Here is a 24999-nt window from a genome sequence, read left to right on the forward strand (position 1 = left end):
GGACCGCTGCGCCTTCCCTCTCTCGCCAGGAGGCGGGCGGCCCGGAAATGAAGTGGAGTCTGACCCCGCGGTGAGTGTCCTTGCAGCCGCCATGGAGCAGCAGCGCGCCTCAGCTCGCCTGCGGATTGTTCTGGGGCACCTCGGCCGTCCTTCGGCCGTGGCCGTGGTATCCTTTGGGCTGGACTGGGCTCCCTCCAGGTGGAGCACAGCAGCCTAGTCCTTGGGGGTGGCCTCCAGGGCGCAGGAGGGACACTTCGCTTGCCCTTTTTGGCCCTCCGCGCTGCTATCCCTGCAAAGATTACATCTCAAACAGGCGCCCGGGAACGGGGTGGAGGCTGGATCTCTATGCTTTGGTGGCCCCCACCCCCTCAAAGACTTCTTTCCAGGCGATTGGGTACAGGACTGTCCTGGTTTCCGTGGCAGCTATCGCTTCGCTCCACCTTTCTGGTCCTTCTTAGGGCCGGCGGTGGGTCCCAAAGGAGGCCTTGCCAGAGTCAGCTGCTTTGTCATTTTCTGCACTTAGTGTGCATGACCTCTGCGAGGGAATATCTGGAGACCAAGAAATGCCCCAGGACAATCACACAGAAGCATAGAGCTGACTGGAAGGGACTTAGAGGACAAGCCACTAGAATGGTGGAACCCTCTCTCAGCCTGTGCTTCAGGTTGCTCCCCTTGCTAGTGGAGCTCTGTGCTCTGTGGCAGCCTCTGGTGACCTGGGGACCCTGGAAGAGTCTGCACTGGTGTCGGGAAAAGGACTTAGAATCCAGTGCCTGGGTTGTCCTTGAGTCTTCAGAAGTGAATGCCAGCCAGGATGTGTGTGCCAGGCTTGTAGGGGAGGAACAGACCCAGAAATGTGGTAGTGTGAATAGGATCCACAATTCAAATCGGTTTCTTGAACTACTTTTGCCTGCTCAGTTTAAGCCTTCTCATTCAGAGAGTGCTTTGGGAAGCTCTGTAGGAACTGCCTGGAGTTTTTCTTTAAGCCAGTAGCCTCTCTTCTGCTTTTTGTTAACATCCTGACATCTCTCCTAAGGTTGAGTCTTATAGCTGTGTCTTGGACTTTCAGTGTTTCTCTTCCCAGTGGGTTTCCAAGCAGCAACATGGAAGAACATTGCCAGTTTAAACTTTGTCCATAGGACGGTAAAGTGGTAAAGAGACTCCAGGAGAGGATGTCAGCTCATTTTACAGTGAGAAACAGAGAATAGAAGAGATTAAAAATTTGAACTATTTAACTATACCAGTGTTTGTCATAGTGTGGTCCATGGACCAGTGGCATCTGCGTTCCCTAGGAATTTGTCAGAAGAACTTGTTAGAAAAGGACTTTTGCTGTGCAGGTGTAGCTCAGTGGGTTTAATTCAGTTGTAGAGGGCTTGCCTAGTACTGCAGGGCCCTGGGTTTCATCCCAGGAGTGGTGGGGAATGCAAATTCTAAGGCTCAATTCAGCTCAGACTGCAGAATCAGAATCTAGAGGTGTTGCCCTGAGGTCTCCTATATGTTCTATTTCTGATGCAGGCTAAATACTGAGAGTTGTGATACACTGGGACTGGATATATTTAGGAGTATAATTGGGATTTCTTGGTTCAGCCTCTCATTGCTTTGTTTTTCCTCTCTGTCATTCTGGGGATGGAACCCAAGGTGTGGTGCATGTTAGGCAAGTGTTCTACCACTAAGCTAAATCCCAACCCTATATATATATATATATATATATATATATATATATATATATATATATATATATATATATATATTTTAATTGGATTTTCTGACCCTGCTATAACTGAGCTTAGAGATTAGTTTTTTGATGTTTTTTTTCCATATCAGCATTGTTAAGTTTGGCTTTCAGTGATGATGAAATATTTCATGCCTGGATTGTGCAATATAGTAGCCCCAGCCACATGTGGCTATTGAGCCACTGAAATCGGTCAAATTAGGATGAGTGCAGGTGAGGGACTGCATTTTAACATTCAATTAGTTTCAGCTTAAATAGCCAGAGGTGCCTGGTGGCTATGATCTTGGACAACACTGACCAAGATTTATAGTGAATGTTTCCTTTAGTCTTAGACTTCTTAAAGACTTGTGACAATTTTTCTCCAGCTTTCATTGTTTCTTAGAATGGAATATTTTGGAATAAGGACTAATCATTCTTGAAGTAAAACATGTCGTGCGTGTGTGTGTGCGTGTGTGTGTGTGTGTGCGTGTTTAAAGAAGGTAAGTTGAAATGGGAAATTAAAAACATGTAACTCATTATTCTACCAGTTAAATCATTTGTAAACTTTTTAGTGTTTTCCATTCATTTGCATATGACTACAAAGCCCCTGATATTCTCACCACCTCCTCAGATTATTGTGACAATGAGACAAAGTGATATAAATGAAAGGACTTAAAGCAGCAGTGTGTACCTGTCAGGGTGATGTGGGAAACCTGAGCACCTGGTGCCTGTTTAGGGAACTCCTTTCCTGTGAGAACCACCCCAGAGAAGGTAGTTGTTTCTTGACAAGTTTGACTCCCAAATTTTACTTTGTTCACCTTAATTCACTGGTTAGGTAGCTTCCCCCACTTCAGGGCCTATTGCCCCTGCCAGTTCTCATCCTCAGCAATTCCAGTAAGTAGATGTAATTTTAATTGGTTTCCTTACTATAAATGCTTTTCCAGTGTTAGCTTGGATATGATATACAATATAACATGTTGCCTGATTAAAATTTATTATACACATTCTCTATTTCCAGGATTGTTCTAATTAGTAGAATTGTGAATGCCTTTGAAGACTTTGACTTTAATTTTCTATATTTATTCTTAAATTCAGAAAGAAGGAAAAATACCAGAAAATGTATAATCTGAGTTTTGAAAATGGAACCACGAGTTATCACAGTTAAATTAGTTTGTAGTTAAGTTAAACTGAAATATTAGCTAATTTTTTGGTTTACAATATACATTTTTTTCTACTTTTTCTTCATATCCTTCTTTTTCTTTCTTTCTCCTCCTCCTCTTCCTCCTCCTCCTCTTCTTCCTCCTCCTCCTCTTCTTCCTCCTCCTCCTCCCCCTCCCCCCCTCCTCTTTTTAATATTTTTGAGTTGTGGCTTTTGCTATGTTGCCCAGGTTGTTTTGCACCCCAAGGCTCAGGCAATCTTCCTGCCTCAGCTTCCTGAGTAGCTGGAATTATAGAAGTGTGTACTACCACACCTGGCAGGTTTACTATCTTTTTCTGAGTGTGTATGTTGATTAAACCTATGGTGGTATACTACTGAACTGCCTCCCCAGTCCTTTTGATTTTTTATTTTGAGACAGTGACTAAGATGCTTAGGGCCTCCCTTAATTGCTGCGGCTGGCTTAGAACTTGTCATCCTCCTCCTTCAGTCTCTTGAATCTCTGAGATTACAAGCCCACACCTCTGTGTACACTCAGGTTTATTATCTTCAATCACCTTTAAAGGAAAGGCCTTGACCCTCATAAATATTGTTATAGTCAAAATTCTATCTTAAGAGACAGATGATTTGTATTCGCTTGTTTGTTGAACTCTCATTTGGCTTTTGTTTACTTTGATTACTTCTGAGAATGTATTAAGTTGAAAATATAAAATTTATTGGATTAGTTCCCCAACTGAAAACCATATATGTGCACTCTACAAAAAGTTCAAAATCAGAGAAATAGAGGGAATTGTTTTAAAAAATCACCCAAAATTCTATTATTCAAAGATAATCACTGTTTGGCAAAATGTTTTTTACTTTTTTTTGGTGTGTGTCTCAGCAGTCATCTTTTCACAAATAGTGTCATGTCTATGTCATTGTAATCATTTTATTATCATTTGAATTTTCCACACTCTTGTGTCCTTCAGTTTTAATGTTCCATCAAGTAGATATGTCAGTCATTAATTTTTCTTCCATTACTGTACATTTTGTGACCATTGTTAATATTTTGGACCTGAAGTTTTTCAAACATTTTAAGATCATTTTCTTAAAGACCTACACTAGAAGTATTGGATCAAAGATTTCTTGGGTTCTTGGTACATAATGTTAGGTTGTAATATAAAATTTGTACTAATTTGGTGCCTTTTTCTCCTGTAGGTATACTTTGGATAATAATGTGCTAAGCCTGGAACAGAGAAAATTTTATGAAGAAAATGGATTTCTTGTTATTAAAAATCTAGTATCTGATGCTGATATTCAACGCTTTAGGTGCAGTAATACTCTTGCTTATTTTACACACAAAAATGTTTTATGGCAGTTATGTCATTTGCAGGGAAATGGGTGGAACTGGAGGACATCATGTTAAGTGCAGTAAGTAAGATTCAGAAAGTCAAGGGTCATTGTTTCCTTTCATAAGTGGAAACCAGAGAGAAACAAGGGGGTAAAAAGAGATCTTATGAAAACAGAAGGGAGATCAGTAGAGTATAGGAAAGGGGTCCATGGGATGGAAGAGGGGAAGAAAAGGAGAGGTGCTGGGGAATGAAACTGACCAACTGATACTCTGTGTAAGTGTGAATATATCACAATGGATTCTACTATTAGGTATAATTGTAATAGAAGAATAAAAATTCATAAAATATGTATGTCATGTATGTGATGGGAGTACATGTTAGATTAGCCTCTGCATGTTCAGGTATTTTTGAGTGATGTGGTTTGTTGGGATGTGTTTAGAAGCATGGGCTCTGGAGCCAGAATTTCTGGCCTTAATCTCAGCTTTACCACTTAACATGGTGTGTCCCACAGACATTTAAAGGTCATTTTCTTAAAGACCTACAACTAGAAGTATTGGACCAAAGAGTATGAACTAAGTTTTCCATACCTGTGTGTATTCCTCTGTAAAATGGGCATAGTAATAGCACTGATCTGGCATTACTATTGGGACAAAATAAGGTAAAATATATGGAGAGCACTGTGAACAATGCCTGGTATAAGGTAGGTGCTATAGGAGTATTTGCTATTATAAGCCAAGCATCACTTATCAGAAAATTTGATATACGAATCATTGAGCACCAAGATGATGTCATAAGGGGAAAATTCCATGCCTGACCCATGTGATGGTCTTGGCCACAAAACAGATACACTAAAAACATTGTATAAAATTACCGTTAAGCTATGTGTATAAGGTATACGGGAAGCATGAAGTAATTTGGGGATGAGACTTAGGTGTCATCTCCAGGACATCTCATTATTATTTTTGTCATTAAGATTATTATTTTCAGCCAGGCGAGGTGGCACACACCTGTAATCCCAGTGGCTTGGGAGGCTGAAGCAGGAGGATCCTGAGTTCAAAGGCAGCCTCAGCAATGGCGATGCGCTAAGCAACTTAGTGAGACTTGTCCCTAAATAAAATACAAAATAGACCTGCGGATGTGGCTCAGTGGGCGAGTGCCCCTCAGTTCAATCTCCGGTACCAAAAAAAAAAAAAAAAAAAAAAAAAAAGAAAGTTATTATTGTTTTTAGTGCTTGGGATTGAACCCAAGAAAACTTTACCATGAAGTTCCATTCCCAGTCCTTTGTATATTTAATTTTGAGACAGTCTTGAAATTGAATAGACTGGTCTCAAATTTACTATCCTGCAGCCTCATCTCTGGGATAGCAGGCATGCTCTATCACAATCAGCTCATTATGTACATGTCAATATTCCCCAAACCAAAAAATACCTGAAATCTGAAATATTCTAGTTCTAAGTATTTCAGATAAGGGATGTTCACCTTATATTATTACAATGTAATCATGAAAATGTTTCCCTACTGGTGTGTTAAACAAAGCAATATTATCATTCTGGCAGTGGATTTCAGTTAGGAGACCACGATTTCTGAGTTGGCCATTTCCTCCTCCCTGCCTCACTAGGCCTGAGGGCCGACTTGGTAGAAACTGCTCCTGAATCTGCAGCTATTTGCACAGGTCAGGGTCAACCAGGGGCTTAGAGCAGAGGTCATGACATTGTTTGTATATTTAATTTTCTAGGGTTGAATTTGAAAAGATCTGCAGACAGGAGTCGAAACCAGTAGGACTGATGATAATGAGAGATGTGTCCATTGCGAAATCAGAATATAGTCCAAGTGAGAAAATAATCTCGAAGATCCAAGATTTTCAGGAAGATAAGGAGCTCTTTAGATTCTGCACTCTCCCAGAGGTTAGAGACTGCTCTTGTTTTGGTTTCTCCTTCATAGCCAGCCTGGAGGTCTGCCCCAAGATCCACTGGTTGTCCTGGATTTAATCCCCTTCTACTCATGGTGCTAGCATTGTGGCTCTCAGATGGAGGTGATTTTGCCTCCCAGTGGATACTGGCAATGTGTGAAGACTTCCTGGTGATGATAACCTCATAGTGGGTGCACTAGTGGCTTCTAGTGGGTAGGGACCAAGGATGTTGGTAATGGGGTCTGACATCCTATGACGCCTTCTCCCCCAAGAATTATCCCAACCAAGATACCAGTAGCACCAAGACAGTGAAACACTGCTGTGGAGTGTGCTAATTATCTTTTGTTAAGAAAGATATGAATTTTGTGTTAAAGAGGAACAGCTGTTCCAAGACTCAATATCAACAGGGGTAAAATTGTGAGGATGTATTTGTAAATGTATTGACTTTTCTATTTGTTTCATAAATCGGGTTGATGGAATGAATTTGCTTTTAAATTCAAATTAGTTTTTTTTTTAAAAATTTGTAGTTGTAAATGGATACAATACCTTTATTTTTTTTATCTATCTTTATGTGGTACTGTGGATAGAACCCAGGGCCTCACATGTGTTAGGCAAGCACTCTACCACTAAGTTACAACCCCAACTCTTAAATTAGTTTTTATTTAATTTTATTTATTTGTGGTACTATGGATTGAACTCTGGGGCACTTTATCGCTGAACTATACTTCTAACCTTCTTTATTCTTTGTTTTGAGAAAGAGTCATGGTATGTTTGAGGCTAGCCTTGATTTTCCTGCCTTAGCCTCCCGAGGAGCTGTCACAAGGCTTGGCCTAAATTAGGGTTTGTTTTTGTTTTTGAAATTATTCTTCTTTAAGGGTATTATATGTATGTATATAATATATATATTTTATATATATATATAAATATTTTATATATATATATGTATATAATATATATATTTTATATATATATAAATATTTTATATATATATATATATATATATATATATATATATATATATATATATATATAATCTATGCAGTGCAGAAGGCACAACATGAGAAGCAGATTCTTTCTACTGAAGTTCTGTTTGCTGTGAGCTCTTTGTGCATTCTTCTGAAATTAGTTCCTGAATCCTCAAATGTATTTGTACGCTCCCACCTTTTAGCACCATGTTTTCCTAACCACTTGTTTAAAATGGGTTTGAATGACAAAATCATAGAATTTACAGGGAAATGGATGGCATTAGAGCAGATTATGCTAAGTGAAGCTAGCCAATCCCTAAAAAACAAATGCCAAATGTCTTCTTTGATATAAGGAGAGTAACTAAGAACAGTGTAGGGTCGAAGAACAAGAGAAGAAGATTAACATTTAACAGGGATGAGAGGTGGGAGGGAAAGGGAGAGAGAAGGGAAATTGCATGGTAATGGAAGGAGACCCTCAGGGTTATACAGTGGAGGAGGTAGAGAGAGAGGAGGGGAGGGGAGGGGAGAGGTGGGGAGGGGGGAGGGTGGAGGATGGGAAAGGCAGTGGAGCACAACAGACACTAGTATGGCAATTTGTAAATCAATGGATGTGTAACTGATGTGATTCTGCAATCTGTGTATGGGGTGAAGGTGGGAGTTCATAACCCACTTGAATCAAAGTGTGGAATATGATATGTCAAGAAATTTGTAATGTTTTGAACAACCCACAATAAAAAATTAAAAAAAAAAAAAAAAAATGGGTTTGAAAGAGACTTTCCATATAGCACTCATGGAGAATCATAACCAGATGTTATTAGACAGTTTTACTCCTGAGGACAGATAGCACAGAATAAATCACCTGTGATGTCCCACCCCGCACCCTGGAGAGAAGGCCAGGGAAAATGGCCCCCAGCCATCCCATGCTGTGATGGGATAGTTCCCACCTCCCATGCTGTGATGGGAATGGAAGTCTGCAGGTGGATCATAGATAGCACTTGAAGCCAGAACTATCTCATGGTGGATGAAGCACTGTCATCCATGACGTTCAGATTCCCTACTTTCCTTTCTTCTCAAGGGACTGAAACTCCATGGGGACAGGGACCTTCTTTTCTTGTTCACTCTTGGTTCCCCTCTGGCCATTACTCTGCTTGGTTCATGAACCTGAGGGAAGAGTTGTTGAGAGAATGACTACACTCGTTGGATTATTCTCCAGGCACGCTCAAAAAGTCATATTTAATTTGTAGTGTTGGAAATTTAGAATGGTTTCCAATTCTGAGGTATACATGCTTGGGAAGATTGCAAAATACCAGTTGATGTTTATACTGTTGTCATTTTGATTCTTGTGTGGACACTTTATGCCCCTTGCCTATACTTCTGATTTCCCATGAGGTTGTTTTTCTTCTTCTTTCTTTTCTTAGATTCTGAAGTATGTGGAGTGCTTCACTGGACCCAATATCATGGCGATGCATACAATGCTGATAAACAAACCTCCAGATACTGGTAAAGGGCTCTTACTTGTTAAAGAGAGGCAAGAAAATAAAAAAAGGTGGTGTAATTAAAATATGTAAAGTTGTTGTTCCAGTCAAGTGTGTAACTGTCAAACTTTGGTTGAGTGAATTTGAGTGCTTTTATTTAAGTCTTAAAAGAGTTCATGTTATATCAATTTTGGAGTATGTGATAATATTTCAGATACTTTATTGCTAAATTTTCAAATGACTGGCTGTCTGAAGTGGCAGTTTAAGATATGTGACTGTTCTTATATCATAGACTCCTTCTGTTCAACATCTCTGATTTTCACCCACCATTCTTAACCAGGATCACACGGATTTTGCATTCCTGATCTGAAGATATCATTATTAGTAACAAGATGAAAGCTGTTACTACAAGTCACATTCAAGCCCTTGTGGTGCCTTGTGCTTGCCAAACCTAGATCTAAGTCCTCAGAGAGAGACTGATTCTGAAGTAGATCCCAGGTGTCTGCCTTTTAATACCCGTCCCCAGAGATTCTACTGCAGGTGTCTCTCAGACCACATGGAGAGATTTTTCTGTAACAGAAAGAGAAATCAGCCATTAATGGCTTTATTCTTTTCTACTTTTAGTTCCTTCTGAGAGCTGGGCGATTTTTATGTGATAGGTCTGAAGTGCAGTGTTACTAAATGTCTTCCTCCATGGATGTCCTGCCTGGGGAGATGAAGTGGTTTGGGAACCAAGTTCTAAGCTCAAACTGGGTAAAATGTACCTGTGGTCAATGAATCTGACTGGATACTGACCGTACACAGGATGCCTGTGAATTAAGACCTCTAAGGGAACTGTTTTTGGCATCAGCCACTTTGAAGCGGACCTCAAATTTTACTCTGTAACATTATCTTCAATTTAGTTGATCCAGCTATTTTTGTTTTTAATTCCTACTGCCTACTAGCTCTGTACCAAATTCAGAGTGACAAAGGAATAAAGCACAACAGAGATGATGAAGTATATCCAGCTCCCTAGAAAAGATTGTAAGCACCCAGCAACCAGAAACCCAGAAGAAAGTATAGATTCCAAGCCCCATGTTGACTGATATTTTTGTTTGGTTCTGTTCTCTTGGGACTGATTTTCCATAATGGAAACCACACAGTAGTTGTTTTTTTGCAAGGGAAGGTCAGTGTGTTATTTATTCAGGCAAAGAATAAGAATTGTGGGGCTGGGGATATAGCCCAGTTGGTAGAGTGCTTGCCTTGCATGCACAAGGCCCTGGGTTCAATTCCCAGCACCACACAGACACACAGACACATAACACAATAAAAATAAGAATTGTGAGGCTCAAGCTCTTTTTGACAGTAGGCTCATTTCAGGCAAGAAGACTTCCCGGCACCCTTTGCACCAGGATCTGCACTATTTCCCCTTCAGGCCCAGCAATCGCATTGTGTGTGCTTGGACCGCCATGGAGCACATTGACCGGAACAACGGCTGTCTGGCTATCCTCCCAGGCACCCACAAACTTTCCCTGATGCCGCATGACTACCCCCAGTGGGAGGTAGGTCTGTCTGACCATTGAGTCTGGATCAGAATCTCTTTCGCTGTTGTAATTTTACATCGGGTGCAAAAAGCTTAGAAATGAGACTGCTTTCCTTTCTCAGCAAAGCACTGTCCTGAAATTTGCAATTAGGATTCGGGGGAGTTCAAGGACATAAGATCAAATATTCATTATATTTTTCTTTCATCATATGTGTGAAAGCCAGCTAGTTTGGGGACCTGGATCTGGAGGGGCCTAGGTTCTGAGATGGCGAGGCCTGATGGCAGAGGTCAGACATCAACCCTTCAACTCTGGTGTGTGTGAAGTGCCCGCTGACTGAGGCTCTCAGAGTAGAGGAAGGGAGGGAGGGATTGCCTCCTTGTCCCTGTGAGGACCAGCAGAGGCTCAGGGGTGGGAGGTGGTGACTGAGCTGAGCCTTGAAGGACAAGGTAGATTTTCTATCGCAAAAAGGCTCCTTGGAGGAATCAGAGTTATTGACAAGTGCAGATCTGAGTGTGGAGTAGGAAAGATTGAAGGTTATCCCAGTTCTGATGGGCTGGGGGTAGAGGCACATTTTAGGAGGTAGGAGAGGGAGGAGAGCCTGGAAAGGTATGCTAGGACAGGATTAAAAAGCACTTTAACACTTGGAGGTTACATGAAGAAAATGGGGTTGTTCCCTTTTTAGGAAGCAGCAAAAGTTTGTAATTTCTAATAATATGGGGTTTTGTCATATAGATGGCACATATTTTCAGTGTATAATTTAATCATTTTGACACACACATGTACCTGGCATCACAATCAAGAGGATATTTTCTACCTCCTGCCTCAGGTAAGAACTCACCTGCTTTCTGTTCCTATTGATTAATTTGCATTTTATAAAATGTCGTGTAAAGTCTAATTAAGTGGCATATACTTTTTTTTGAGTAATTGCTGTTGCACAGCATAGGTATTTAGAGGCTCATGAAACCTGACTCATGTCTCAATAGCTTGTTCCTTTCCATTCCTGAGTAGTATTCCGTGGCATGGCTGAACAATGGTTGGTTTATCCATTCAAATGTTGATGCTGGGGAGCTACTATGTGCTTCTGCATCCATGAATGATGAGGTCTTATCCATTTTTCAAGAACATGATCTCAGGTCTTTGGCATGATTCATGATTCCTAGGAGGTGTAGGAGCTCAGAGGCAGCAAAACCAGAGAGCAGATCTCAGCCTTTTTGATGCCAGACCAGAAGATCCTGAAATCCCTGATGATGGTCAGAATGGAAAGGGCAGCTGTGGTGAGCAAGGAGACTGGGTCTTGTTTCTGTAGGATGTGAAGGCTGTGGCTTCAAGGGCTTTTCTCTCCGAATTCTTGCACTACTGATTGTGTTCTGTGGAAATATTTGAGTCTGAATCCTGATATAAAAGTGGAAATGGTGAAATTCATCAGTTAAGTTCTGGGACAGGCAAGGGTTGGTGCAATCCTAAGGAGGCTGTGGCTGATTGAGCAGAAGGGAATGGCATCCAAGGCTATGAGAGCAGACTGGTGTCTGAGATGCTGTTGAGATTCACAGCAGTGGCCGTGGAAGGTCTGCTTAGCTTAGCAGGGGTCAATATGCACCTTGGCCAGGAAAGAAGGGCACGAGGTCAAAGTCACAATGTGAAGCACAATGACAATGTTAATTGCCGAAAAGGATACTCTTAGCTGAGGAATGGGACCCTTCTGCCCAGAAGCATAAAGGCTCTTCAACTGTAGTCACTTCTCTTTTTAGTTTCTATAATAAAGACATACACATTTCCTAGAGTTCTGACTACTTTTGGAAATAGTTATCAACAAACACAGTATTTAAACTTACTATTCTCTTTTTATTCTGAATATGACATAAGTCCTTTGAGCTTAGAAAAATTGAGCATATTCTCCACTTGGTTTGGGGAGAATAATTAGCCTCTCTAAAATACCCTGATTTATACAAGAATGATGTGAACAAAATTCTAGGTGAGGAGAATATCAGGCTGGGGCAAGGATGTTAAGATTGAAGCTGGAAATGCCTAAGAGAAAGGTGTTCACCTGCATTCACCACAAGAGGCAGAACTGATCTGATTATTTATAATTCAATGAGGAAGGGTAGGTAAAGTTCAACATTTTTTCATTTGGTCAAAAAACCCGTGAACTTATTATTAACTTGTGATTTTAATTTGTAGCATTGCTGGGGTTCAAACTCAGAGCCTTGCACATGCTAGGCAAGCCCTCCACCACTGAGCTATATCCTCTGCCCTTTATACAAATCTTAATTTGAGACAGAGTCTGGCTAAGTTTGCTAGTCTACCCTGAACTTGTGATGCCTGGCCTCAGCCTCCCAAGTAGCTGGGATCACAGGTGTGTAACACTGAACTCATAGCAGATGATGTTTAAAAACCCAGACATATCACAGACTTTTGCATTTTTTTTTAAATTTAAGATTTTAATTGAGATAAGTCTTTCTCTTGGAAGAAGTCAGAGAACCCTTGCTGTCCCTTCCAAGTCATACACAAAGCATTGATTTCTTCCTCCAGTGTAGACTGTGCCTGTGTTATGTGTTCCAGGGTGGAGTTAACAGCATGTACCATGGGATCCAGGACTATGACGAAGACCATGCCCGAGTGCACCTTGTGATGGAGAAGGGAGACACCGTTTTCTTTCACCCATTGCTCATCCATGGATCTGGTCGGAACCAAACTCAAGGATTCCGGAAAGTATGCATCCAGTTTTTAAAAGATGGGTTCAAAACAGAAAGTCATTTGTATAGTAACATGTAAAGATTTATGACTTTTCACTAAACTGGATTGTTTTTTCCAGTTTACTTTCCAGAAAGTATTTTTGCCTTTTAGTGCTTTTGTTTGTTTGTTTGTTTTGTTTTGATTTTGCTCTACTCTGTGAGAAGACAGGTGCCCTCAGGATCCTAAACCTGTTGCTCTTGAATCTTGGTCATTTGTGAAATTGCCTCAGAGCAGTAGCTCACCTTGCAGTGCACAGATTCTGCTTTCTGAGGCAAAAACAATGGCTGAAATACTCAAATAATCACATTTGGAATTTATATTGCTCAGGGTAACTAGAACAAGAAGAAAATTTATCATATTATTATTGGGAAAATAGTATTGATCTGAAGCAAAGGTTCTGAATTGGCTGCTCAAAATGAGATTTAGCATGCAGCCATATTTATCCCCTTCCAATCTCATGTTTTAAATTAAATAATTTTGTCACATTTAAAATGGACAGAATTCCTCACAATTTCTCTGATTTCTCACTTCTCTCAAATTCAGCAGATCTCATAGTATTGTCAGTTCACTTTTCCCCAAGGTAACATGGTTGTCCATACTATTGAGGCTTCTTTAAGATTCAGTGGGGTTTCCCAATTTGTTCCCTGGTTCCCACTGATCCCTGTTTTAACCCTGAGTATAGGGTTGCAGACTTCATTTATTTATATTTGCACCAGGTTCACCAGGCCTGGCACAGGTTGATACAAGTTGGAACATTGCCTGAGGATGAAATTGAAGGGGCTACCAAAATCTCAGCCATCAAAATAAGTGGTGTTTTACTAAATCAATATTAATGCAAAACATCCATGCTGTCCTCAATGCCAAAAATTTAAGTAAAAGACAAGAAGTACCTGCACTAGAACAACTCTCAAGTCGTGTAACTATGGGGGTGCAGGCACAAAGATGCAAATAGTGATGTCAGCTGTAGAATATTAATATTGCAATATTTCCATATTTTTCAGTTATTTTAATGTTCTGGAAGAATATTTACAATTATTTCCTAACAACTTGGATGTAGGAATATACAACAATTCTTTTTGCCTTGGGTCTTGATGTGGCTCTGCTTGGCACTGGACTTGCACAGAAATTTGAGGTTGGATCTGCACTTTAGAAGTTCAAAATTTTGGGCACAGCAGAAAGTTTTTATAAAAATTGCCATTTCTATAATAACCTGTCCCAAATTTTACTGGGTATCTAATCTTTATGACTAAGAAGATGATGAACCACAGAGGGGTACATTCTTTTTTTAGGACGTGGAGGTATACGTTCATTGGGAAAACTTAAATGCTTAAAAATGTGAAGATCGGTTACTTAGGTAGTTATGCCCCCTGTCCTACATATACCTTTAAAGAGTAAATAGTATAGCTAGGTAAAAAAAATGTTTTGTAATTTCTTAATTAGCCTTCAGTTGGTGACAGGATGGAGAGGCTGACCTACAAAGAGGCAGATTTGGGATGCCATGGAGTGTTCTGTCAGTTTAGATGTCAAATTCTGGGTGGAACAATTGACTTTCTTTGTAGACCCTTTTGGGTCTGCTAGGTATGGAATCATGGAGAATTGACTTTCTGCAAGGAAGAACTCCTAGCTTGGTTGTTGCATTCATGGAGTTCTTTTCTCCATTATCGATTGTTCACTCTGCACAGGCAATTTCCTGCCATTTCGCCAGCGCTGATTGCCACTACATTGACGTGAAGGGCACCGTTCAAGAAAATATCGAGAAAGAAGTTTTGGGAATAGCAGACAGATTGTATGGAACTGAAAGTGGCTTAAACTTTAAGGTACACTTGCATGAAAAAATCAAGATGTCTGAAGTTTCTTGTTTTCATGTGCTTAATTCATTCCTAATTTAATTTGAAATTAAGGATAAGGGGAATTCTATATGCATAGGAGCAAACTTAAAGGTTTGGGACTTCAATCGGGCCTCCTTTCTTGGCAAAGTATATTTTTATTAGGAAATCCAGTCAGACTCCACAGAGCAGTTCTGGGGTCAGTGTTCCTTTCGGTAAATGTGCATCTGGAGTTTTATGAGAGGCATAATGTGCATGGAGCAGGGATGAATACATCTAAGGGGGCATTAGAGAGTGTTTCATGTGCTTTCCTAATTGATACACATCACTTGGAAAGTGTCTGTTTTTAAGTGGTGGATATTCCATGATGCTGATGAGCAGAAGGCAAATTATCAATCCAGGGAATTAAATAAACATCTTCACTTTATATAAAACACACATTTTAGCCCCTGAATGAAGAAGCTCTTCCTATTTATGTTATTGGTATGAAATAATGATAATGCAAGCATGCCCCTTCCCTCAAGAGACTGAGAGTGATGATGACTCTGGGCCATCCAGGATGTTGTAAGGCTCAGCACATCAGAGGGATGCCACAGTGCCATTGCGAACCTTTGGAATAGCTTTCCAGGGTGGAGAATCTTGCTTCTCCTTTTAGAACCTACCAATATGTCCCTTGTCTAAAAATGCTCCATGATTGGGGATTCAACCAAGTGAAATATTGGAAAAATATTCAGAATATTAAACAATATTTGAAAAAAATTGCATCTGTACTGAACATGTACAGACATTTTTTTCCTAATCATTATTTCCTACCTAAAAACTACCTCATGTTTCTATTGCACCAGGTGCTCTAAGTAATCTAGGGGTGATTTAAAATATATGGGAGGATGTACAGAGGTTATTTTATTGCGGGGACGTGAGCACCCATGAATTTTGGTAGCTGAGGGGTCCTGGAATGTACAGTACATTTGAAGTTTGTGAAGGTTGTCCTGAATGAACACCATTATTTTAGTATCTCATAAGTTAGAGCTTATCAGATATATTTAGAGTAACAATAGAATAGAATAACAGTACAAACTCATATAATTCTAACTTGTAAAAACACTTCCATGGGGCTGGGGTTGAGACTCACCGGTAGAGTGCTCACTCAGCATGTGCAAGCGCTGGGTTCAATCCTCAGCACCACATAAAAATAAATAAATAAATAAAATAAAGGTATTATGTCCAATTACAAATCAAAGAATTTGAAAAAACAAAAACACATCCATGTCCCATTTCTGATTTTCTTTACTAGAATGCAGTGAACACCTGTTGTAAAGGAGAAATTGGAGTCCCAGAGACTGGCCTAAGAAACAGAGCTAGATTTCAAGTCAGGCCTAATTTTGAAATCATTCTTTTCACCATACCTTGCTGTATGCTCAGCAATAAAAAAGAAACAAGAAATTAGAAGGTCTCAATTGCTTTATTAATAATTGCAGCAGGGTGCTTGTGGCACATGCCTATAATCCCAGCTACTTCACAGCTTGGCTGAGGCAGGAGGATTGTAAGTGAGGCCAGCCTCAACAACTTAGTGAGCCCCTGTCTCAAAATGGAAAATAAAAAGCCTGTGGATATAGATCAGTGGAGAGTGGTCCTGTCTACCACGCGGCCTGCGCAATGGTTTCATTAATGAGGTTCTAGGCATAAAGTTAGTTAGAAGAGATCGAAATAAAACACACAGACACAGTTACCTTATTTCTATTGCTAGGTCCGAGACGGCTCCCCTCTCTGGCTCCGACCTCTAACCGCCCAGCAGGGCAGCAAGGATTACTCAGGGCTAGCAGGAGAGAGAGAGTGAACACGCCAGGGAGTAGCCTTTTATTGGGGAACAAGAAATTCAGGGGATAATTCCATCCAATGAAGGTTGAGGGGGGACTGCACTCCAAGGTCAGGGTCAGTGATTGGGCCCCTGGGGTCAGTGGTCAGTCACACCCCCACACGGACGGGTTCTCTCATCAGGAAAGGGCCGGGAAAATTCCGACACAGCCAGAAGCCTCAGACCCTTAACGGGAGTCGCCCAGTCACGTGTCAGGATGGCTTCCCACATATTCCCCCTTTCTATTCTTAAAAATGAGGAGGCGGTTCACTCTTTGGAGTTTCTGTATTCTTGTTCCGAAGACTCGCCATCCTATAATTATAACACAAAAGAGAATTAACAGCAAAGAGAATAATCCAATAATGTACCAGGCCGAGTGTTTAAGAATATTTCCAGGGTTGAATCCATTTAACTCCTTCAATATTTGGTTTGCCAGAGAAGAAGGATCTGAAAAGTCAGCTCTATTATTTTGAATGTCTTGGATATGGTGATGAAGTTCCAGAATATCCAAGCTATTATTACTATTTTGCCAAATACCTAACAAATGGTTTTTAACCTTCTCCCAATCCCAGAGAGAAGCATTGTACTTGGCAGCTGTAACACAAACATACTTATAATTGGCATGGCATTTAAGCCTTTCCTTAAATTTTAAGGCTGAAAGTTCATTACCTATGTCTATAACAGTCGCCTCTAAGGCGTTTAATTTAGTCTCAATCCTTTCATCAATATTTACTTGATTACGCAGAGCCTTGGAAGTATTTTGAGCTAAATTATTAAGAAATTTGGCATGCTGAATATTTTGAGACAATGTCAGAGACGCAGAGACAGTTGAGGCAATAAAGGAGACTAGCGCCAAAACACCAACAATTATAACTCCAATAGCACGTTTTGGTCTTGTTAACTGGGCATGAATTTGCTGTAAGACTTGTAAACCAGTATCAGCATACCATGGCTCTGAAATATTAGCAGGTAATAAAACAAAAGAGGGCTGATGAAGTATCAGCACTCCTTTTCCTCCATTATATCTAGTAATACAATTGGTTAGGTTACATTTATTACAAGTAACAATATATCTGTCATCTATCCATTTAACTTTTACATTTCCAATAATTAAAACATAAGGAGATTGGACACAGGCTCGTAAGCCATAGCATGATCCCTCTTTACAGTTCTTGCCAACAAATTTTGGTAAAGGTTTGTCTGTAAAATGTAAGAATTCTGAGGCAGCAATTAAACGCCAAACATCTTTCTGAACACCACCTTCACTATAAGTTAAAATATTACTAACAAATCCTGCAGGTGTCATAGCAGAATTTCTTCGTAATTGTCTTTTATCAATTTTTGGAGACCAGTCTAAAATATACCCACTATCTTTAGACACCTTATGTTGTACAGGAAAGGTATTTACACAATCCATCCATCTAGGAAAGGTGCCAATCTCAATTGTAGAACTATTTGGACAGTGGGGCATCCGTGGAGGTTTTGCAGAAATGACTGGCTTGTTATGGGAAAGTCCCATCTTAATTACTGATCTAGTATAAGGTCTTAAGTCCCCATAAAAAGAATTATTTGTCAGTCTATGTCTACCAATCGCTGTCTTTTCTTCGAATGATACTTTTAGACAGCCGGCATGTTTATCATGTGACCAACACAAAGGTAATTGGGCACTGTAGCCAGAATAATTAAATCTAGTCACATGATTGGGAGTAATATGGGTATCTGTAAATCCTCCCATCATGAATGAGTCATTAGTAAATACTGGAATAGATTCTCCAGTCCACACAGCTGGGTGTACCAGGGGTGGATCTGGGAAATATGTCCAGTAAGTGTCTACTTGATCCCCCTTTACCTGACAGCCCAACAGGGCAATTACTGTTGCTACCATCATCACTGGGGTCCTGTTCTCTCCTAGGTGTCGAAGTATTCGGGAAGCCTGGGTTGTTAGCTTCTTCAAGTCTTCCCATGAAATCAGCTTTTCGGCTGGGTCAATCTGGTCTTTCTTCATCCTTTTCCGATATCTCCTCCTTCTGGATAGGGCCTCCTCCTGGTCAATCCTCAGTCGCTTGAATCTGGGTTCTATCTCTTCCATGTCTGATAGCACGTTCAGGTACCCAAATAGGACGAAATGCACCTTCTGGGAAAATACAAGCATGACCTCTACCCCACATTATCACTGGGTCTGGGCCCTTCCACTGACCAGTCTGTAAATCTTTCCACAAAATTCTGCCTAAAGGGCCTGTTACTGAGGGAGACATTTGTCTCTCAGCAGCAGTGTGACCTTCTGCGTCACAGTTTAAAAAATTTAAAACAAACAAGGCATGATTAAGGCTATTTTGGGGAGTCATAAACCTATTCCCCCCCTTTAATTTTTGTAATTGAAGCTTAATAGATAAATGAGCTCGTTCCACAATGGCTTGGCCTTGAGGGTTATAAGGAATTCCTGTTTTATGATTAATTTTAAACTCTTGGCAAAATTGTTGAAAAGAAGAGCTTACATAAGCTGGAGCATTATCTGTTTTAATCTGCATAGGGCACCCTAAAACAGAAAAAGCTGCTAGGCAATGAGAAATTACATGTTGAGTATTTTCCTTAGTACGTGCTGTGGCAAAAATAAATCTAGAATAAGTGTCCACTATGACATGTACATAACATTGCTTACCAAATTGAGGAATATGAGTTACATCCATTTGCCATATTTGATTTGGTTTTAATCCACGGGGATTTACCCCTGATGGCAGAGATGGAGTGTGAATAACACACTTAGGGCATTGGCTTACAATCTGACGAGCTTGTTCTCTAGTAATATTAAATTTTTTACGTAAGCTAGAAGCATTTTGATGATGTAAGGAATGGGAAGCTAGTGCACAGTCATATGAAGACATCTGTTGACAAAAAGCTACTAATTTATCAATCTTGTCATTACCAGAAACTAAGGGTCCTGGAAGATTAGTATGAGCCCGTATGTGCCCTATGAAACATGGGTACTTTCGCATTAGCACTGTCTTTTGTAAATTATGAAATAACTCAAATAACTCTTGTGATGAAGTATACCCAATAACTGAAGTTTCAATATTTTTAGTAACTCCGACTGCATATAAGCTGTCAGAATAAATATTAATAGGCTCATTTGAAAAGTAATTTAAGGCACAAATCAGAGCTTGAAGCTCTGCTCTTTGGGCAGAAGTATAAGAAGTTTGTATTACCTCTGTGTGAACACGACTATAAAAACCTGCTTTACCTGAGTTAGAACTATCCGTGAACACTGATAAAGCTTCATCTATAGGATGTGCACGTACAATCTTTGGAAAAATAAGTGACGTTAATGATGCAAATTGTATAATCTTATCACGAGGATAATGGCTATCTATCTGGCCAGGAAAATCAGCAAAAGCTATCTGCCATGAGCTAGAAGTTTGAAAAAGCCAATTAGTCTGTTGAATAGAAAATGGAATAATTATGATATCAGGCTCAGATCCAATTAATTGTAAAATCCTAGTTCTACCTTTAATTACTAATTGAGCTATAGAATCATGAAAAGGAATTAATGTCTTTTGAGGAGAGTGGGATAAATAAATCCACTCAATAACTCCTAATCTTTGCCATATGGCTCCTGTTGGGGTATGTTCAGTTGGAAATATTAATAAATACACTATTTCTTTAGGATCAACTCTAGTAAGCTGTGCATTTTTAATTGCATATTCAACTCTCCTTAAAGCCATTCTAGCCTCTAAGGTTAGCTGACGTGGAGAGGTTGGAGAGGGATTTCCTTGTAATATCTGAAATAAGGGACTTAAATTAGAAGTAGTTAGTTTTAAAGATGGCTTCAGCCGATTAGTATCTCTTAAAAGCCTTGAAAATCATTAGGGGTTTGTACGGAAACTGTTCGTTTCGCTCCGGTAAAATTAAAGATGGCGGCCCCCATGGTCGGCGCGATGACGTCACATTGCGCGACCACCTACTTCCTCATTTTCGGCCCGGGGGCGGGCCGACCGGAAGTTTGTGTTCCGGCCAGGCGGAAATGATGACAAGAAGGCGGGCTCATCCGCGCCATCTTGATCCGCCGCATGGGGCTGAGCCTTGCAATATCTATTATCGCCAGTAGATGGAGCCCTGAACTTAAAATTGCGCATGCGACACTCCCGCGCAAAATGATTATTTCTCCCGCAAATGTAACATTTTCCGCGGGGTTTTCGTACTAAATCCTGTGGTTTCAAAGTTTCTTTTATTGCTGCAGCTAGGGCCACTGTTTGTAAATGAGTAGAGTCTATGTCAGAACATAAGCGAATAAACTCAGAAACTGTCCCTTTTTTACGGTGCGGTCTAAGAATATCCTGACAGTATTTATTTGCGTTTTCGAATGCCAATTGCCTAACAATGAACTCACTCGCTCCCGAGTCCCCGATTGACCTGTTTGCAGCCTGGTACAACCGGGCTACGAAATCTGAGTAAGGTTCACTCGCACCTTGCCTGATTTTGGTAAGAACTAAATTGGACTGGTCCTTGGAGACAATCTGCCTCCAGGCACGTTTGGCACAATCAGTTATTTGATTGTACACTACAAAATCATAATTTAACTGTCTTTCTAGGTCAGTAAATTCACCTGTCCCTAGAAACATTTCTACTGGCGTTTCTATATCCTGTCTTTTGTTCTTTTCTGCCTGTTCAGTACAGAAATCAGTCCAGTAAGTCCTCCAAAGTAAGAAATCTCCCTCGCTCAGACAAGATCTGGCTAAAGAAATCCAATCGCTAGGAGGAAGGGGTTGTGAGCAAATATTTTCTATCAGGCTCTGTACAAAAGGCGAATTGGGACCATACGTCTCACATGCACTTTTTAGTTCCTTAATGGTTTTAAATGGGATTACAGCATGAACTCTAACTCTCTGATCTTGTTCATTAACTTGCTCAAAAACTGGAAAAAGTTGAAAACCGCTAGTATCCTCCCCATCTTCCTGTGCTTTCTTAATACCTCGCTGGAACGGGGTAAGAAAAGTCATTGTTAACCCAGCGCACCTGTTAAATTTTGTCCTTTTAGCAGGTACCGGCCGAATTCGAATAGTCTGGACAGGCGGTGTTAAACGCAGCCTGTTAAGATTCCTCTGTAAGTCCTGAATTTCCATGTCTGATTCTTCTCCCTCAGATTGCAAGTCATGGTCAGACTCTGTACTATCGTCATTTTGAATTTGGGTTTCTAAACCACGTGGCGGAGAAGAACTCTGAGCCCCTCTAGGAATCTCTTCCGGATTTTCCTCTGTAGGAAGATCCTCTACCTCTTCCTGAGGGCTTTCTAAGATCTCGGAGGTTTGTCCTCTATGATCTCCATCCCTAGAACCTCCCTGCGGGCTAGTATAGTCCTGCAAGTTTAAAGTCACATTCCTAACCTTGGGTTTGGCTTTTAGCGTTGTCTTTGTTTTTAAACGGCCTAAGGGAAAAGGAATTAACTTAGCCTCAGGCGAATTTTCCATTTGAATAGACTTAATAGCCCTTTGCAAGCCTTTTAACAGGTCTTCAGGGGGCCACGAACTTTGACCCATATATTCAAAAAGACAAATTTCTAGAGCTGTCCAAGTTTTCTGAATACTTTCTATGCCTCCAGGTAGTTCATTAGAAAAATAAACCTTTTGTAACTTTCTTCCTAATTTCTCCCAAGTAGATAAATTTGGAGACTCTTGTTCACAAAACCAAGGACAATATTCACCTACAATCTTTAAGAATTGTAGTAACTGAGCTTTCTTTATCTGTTTTCCTTTCTGATTAATTATACTGTCTAAAATAGTCAGATACATTTCCTTACCCGTAGAAGTTGAATTTCCCATTTTAATTAATTTAACGTCTCTTTCCTTCAATAGCTCCAGGTACTTTTGTGACCCAAATTGTCACCTCTTCCTTTATCTTTATCTTTATCCTTATCTTTATAGCGCGCTCCCACTCAATCTAACTAATCTAGAATGCCCCACGTTGGGCGCCAATTCTACCACGCGGCCTGCGCAATGGTTTCATTAATGAGGTTCTAGGCATAAAGTTAGTTAGAAGAGATCGAAATAAAACACACAGACACAGTTACCTTATTTCTATTGCTAGGTCCGAGACGGCTCCCCTCTCTGGCTCCGACCTCTAACCGCCCAGCAGGGCAACAAGGATTACTCAGGGCTACCAGGAGAGAGAGAGTGAACACGCCAGGGAGTAGCCTTTTATTGGGGAACAAGAAATTCAGGGGATAATTCCATCCAATGAAGGTTGAGGGGGGACTGCACTCCAAGGTCAGGGTCAGTGATTGGGCCCCTGGGGTCAGTGGTCAGTCACACCCCCACACGGACGGGTTCTCTCATCAGGAAAGGGCCGGGAAAATTCCGACACAGCCAGAAGCCTCAGACCCTTAACGGGAGTCGCCCAGTCACGTGTCAGGATGGCTTCCCACAGTCCTGGGTTCCATTTCCAGTACCCCCTCCCCAGACCCAAGTAAACCAGTATCCGTGACACCATGTTCACTACTATGATCTAATCAGAGTTGGAACCTCAAAGTGGTTCAGGCAAGTAACAAAAAGACAAGCTGAGAGAAGGGTTGTAAACTGCTGTGACTGAGCATCACAGCCACCCTCCCTGGTGCATTACCTGGTACATTACTGTGATCAGCGAGGCCAAAAGCTTGAGGATCCACCGACTCCGTGCAGTTGGCATTGTTTTAATTGTTGGCAAGATAATTAATTGCAGTTTCAAAGCCTGTTTATTTATTAATCAATGTAATAATCATAGCATTGTTTTCCTTTTTAAGCATTTGTAGAGCCTAGAAATCTCTTGTGGGGAATAGGCCAATGGATGTGTTCGACACACTCATTCTGTTTGGTATTATTTCCAGGATATTTGGATGTTTCGAGGCCGACTTGTGAAAGGAGAAAGAATCACCCTTTGAAGCAGTCCTTGATTATAACTCTTTCAAAAGGAGATCAAATAAACAAGGAGTCTAAGGAATATGTTTTCATATGGGATGATGTAATGTTTTCTATCACTTGGTACCAAAATCAAGAAACACGCCTTGGGAACTTCATTTTGCAGAGTTAATTTTGCAGTGCAGTGATGTTATTTTAGTGGAAGTAAGAACAGTAAAATGAAATATAACTGTTTTCAGAAAGACTGGTTTGGGATTACAATCAATAAATGTGGCATATGATTTACGTATGTTCAATCAGTTCCTCTCATTGATTAGCTGTTTTTCCCGGCAGAAATGAATTCCCTGAAACTCAGTGTGCACTGAGATGAGTGTGCCTCTCCTAGTAAAGCCAACACTTCCCGATTCAATGTCATGAGAGATTTCAAACTAGAACCATGTGAAGTACATTCACATTTGGTGAAGGGCGTACCAAGGCCATCGTGGGATCAAAATAAGGTGGGTCCTCATTCTCTGACCCAGGCTTCCTTCCAAGACTTCTTCAATCCAGCTACTCTCCTTCAAAACCAGAATATTTTTTCAAAAAATATCTTTTGTTTCTAAGGAATGTAGATAAGGGCACCTTCCCAGATATTTCCTGTTAAGTAGGGCAACTGAAAGTCTTCAGAATTTATGAATGAAACCTAAGCTTTTTTGAGGACCAGAAACATTTTAAGATACTCTAGGCTGAACTGGGATTGAGCTTGGATTAGGGATTCATTTAATGGGGCTGGGATTGTGGCTCAGCGGTAGAGTGCTCATTCAGCACCATATTTCTATACCAGTTGAGTCAGTGCAACCACTGTGGAAAGAAGTATGGAGAGTCCTTAAAAAAACTAGGAACCATTTAACCCAGTTATCCCACTCCTTGGTATATATCCAAAAGTTTTAAAATCAGCATACTACAGTAATATAGCCACCTCAATATTTATAGCAGCACAATTCATAATATCTAGGCTATGGAACAGACCTATGTGCCCTTCAATAGATGAATGGATAAAGAAATTGTGGTATATATGTACAATGGAATATTACTTGGCCATAAAGAAGACATTCACTTGTAAATGGGTGGATCTGGAGACTATCAAGCTAAGTGAATTAAGTCAAATCCCCCAAAAGCCAAAGATTGATATTCTCTGATACATGGATGCTAACTTACAACAAGTTGTGAGGGAATAGAAATTCAGTAGTTTAAACACAGTTGAATGAAGGGTGGGAGATAGGAATAGGAAAGACAGTGGAATTCTTCTGACATAACTTTTTATATGTACATGCATGAACACACCAGAGTGAATCTCAACATTGTGTACATCCACAAGACTGGAATCCTGATTAGAATAAGATGTATTCCTTGTTTGTAAAAATATATCAAAATAGATTCTCCTGTCATTTATTACTAAAGAGAACATTAAAAAATTCTCTTAGGGGCTGGGCTTGTGGCTCAGTGGTAGAGTGCTTGCCTAGCATGCATGAGGCACTGGGTTCGATCCTCAGCACCACATAAATGTAAAATAAAGATATTGTCTCCACCTAAAACTAAAAAATAAATATTAAAAAATTCTCTTAAAGACAAAAACATGGTTCTTATTTTTAAAA

At 40.4% G+C, this 24999-nt stretch overlaps 2 protein-coding genes across 6 annotated transcripts; one reads left to right on the plus strand and one right to left on the minus strand.

Moving 5' to 3' along the window:
• LOC139701324 (phytanoyl-CoA dioxygenase, peroxisomal) lies at positions 1-23650 on the plus strand. 3 transcript variants are annotated; one of them, XM_071599968.1, is made up of 9 exons: positions 77-166; positions 2544-2602; positions 4062-4172; positions 5931-6099; positions 8488-8569; positions 9904-10085; positions 12627-12776; positions 14483-14617; positions 23335-23650. In XM_071599968.1, the coding sequence occupies exons 1-9, from the start codon at positions 92-94 to the stop codon at positions 23386-23388; spliced, it is 1017 nt and encodes a 338-aa protein (XP_071456069.1). In that variant the 5' UTR covers positions 77-91; the 3' UTR covers positions 23389-23650. The 3 variants fall into 3 exon arrangements, with proteins under 3 accessions (XP_071456071.1, XP_071456069.1, XP_071456070.1); XM_071599970.1 differs by lacking the exons at positions 77-166; positions 2544-2602 and adding an exon at positions 1-70; XM_071599969.1 differs by lacking the exon at positions 2544-2602 and having other exon boundaries at positions 77-198.
• Positions 16358-22892, minus strand: LOC139701397 (endogenous retrovirus group K member 113 Env polyprotein-like). 3 transcript variants are annotated; one of them, XM_071599966.1, is made up of 2 exons: positions 22543-22892; positions 16358-18615 (listed from the first exon to the last, which is right to left on the minus strand). In XM_071599966.1, exon 2 carries the CDS (start codon positions 18568-18570, stop codon positions 16687-16689), a length of 1884 nt encoding a protein of 627 aa, XP_071456067.1. In that variant the 5' UTR covers positions 18571-18615; positions 22543-22892; the 3' UTR covers positions 16358-16686. The 3 variants fall into 3 exon arrangements, with proteins under 3 accessions (XP_071456067.1, XP_071456066.1, XP_071456068.1); XM_071599965.1 differs by lacking the exon at positions 22543-22892 and adding an exon at positions 21492-22185; XM_071599967.1 differs by lacking the exon at positions 22543-22892 and having other exon boundaries at positions 16742-16793; positions 18331-20171.
• Positions 23651-24999: the final 1349 nt, after the last annotated feature.

Source organism: Marmota flaviventris, chromosome 12 (assembly GCF_047511675.1).
Source record: "Marmota flaviventris isolate mMarFla1 chromosome 12, mMarFla1.hap1, whole genome shotgun sequence".
In the NCBI taxonomy this organism is placed as follows: domain Eukaryota; kingdom Metazoa; phylum Chordata; class Mammalia; order Rodentia; family Sciuridae; genus Marmota; species Marmota flaviventris.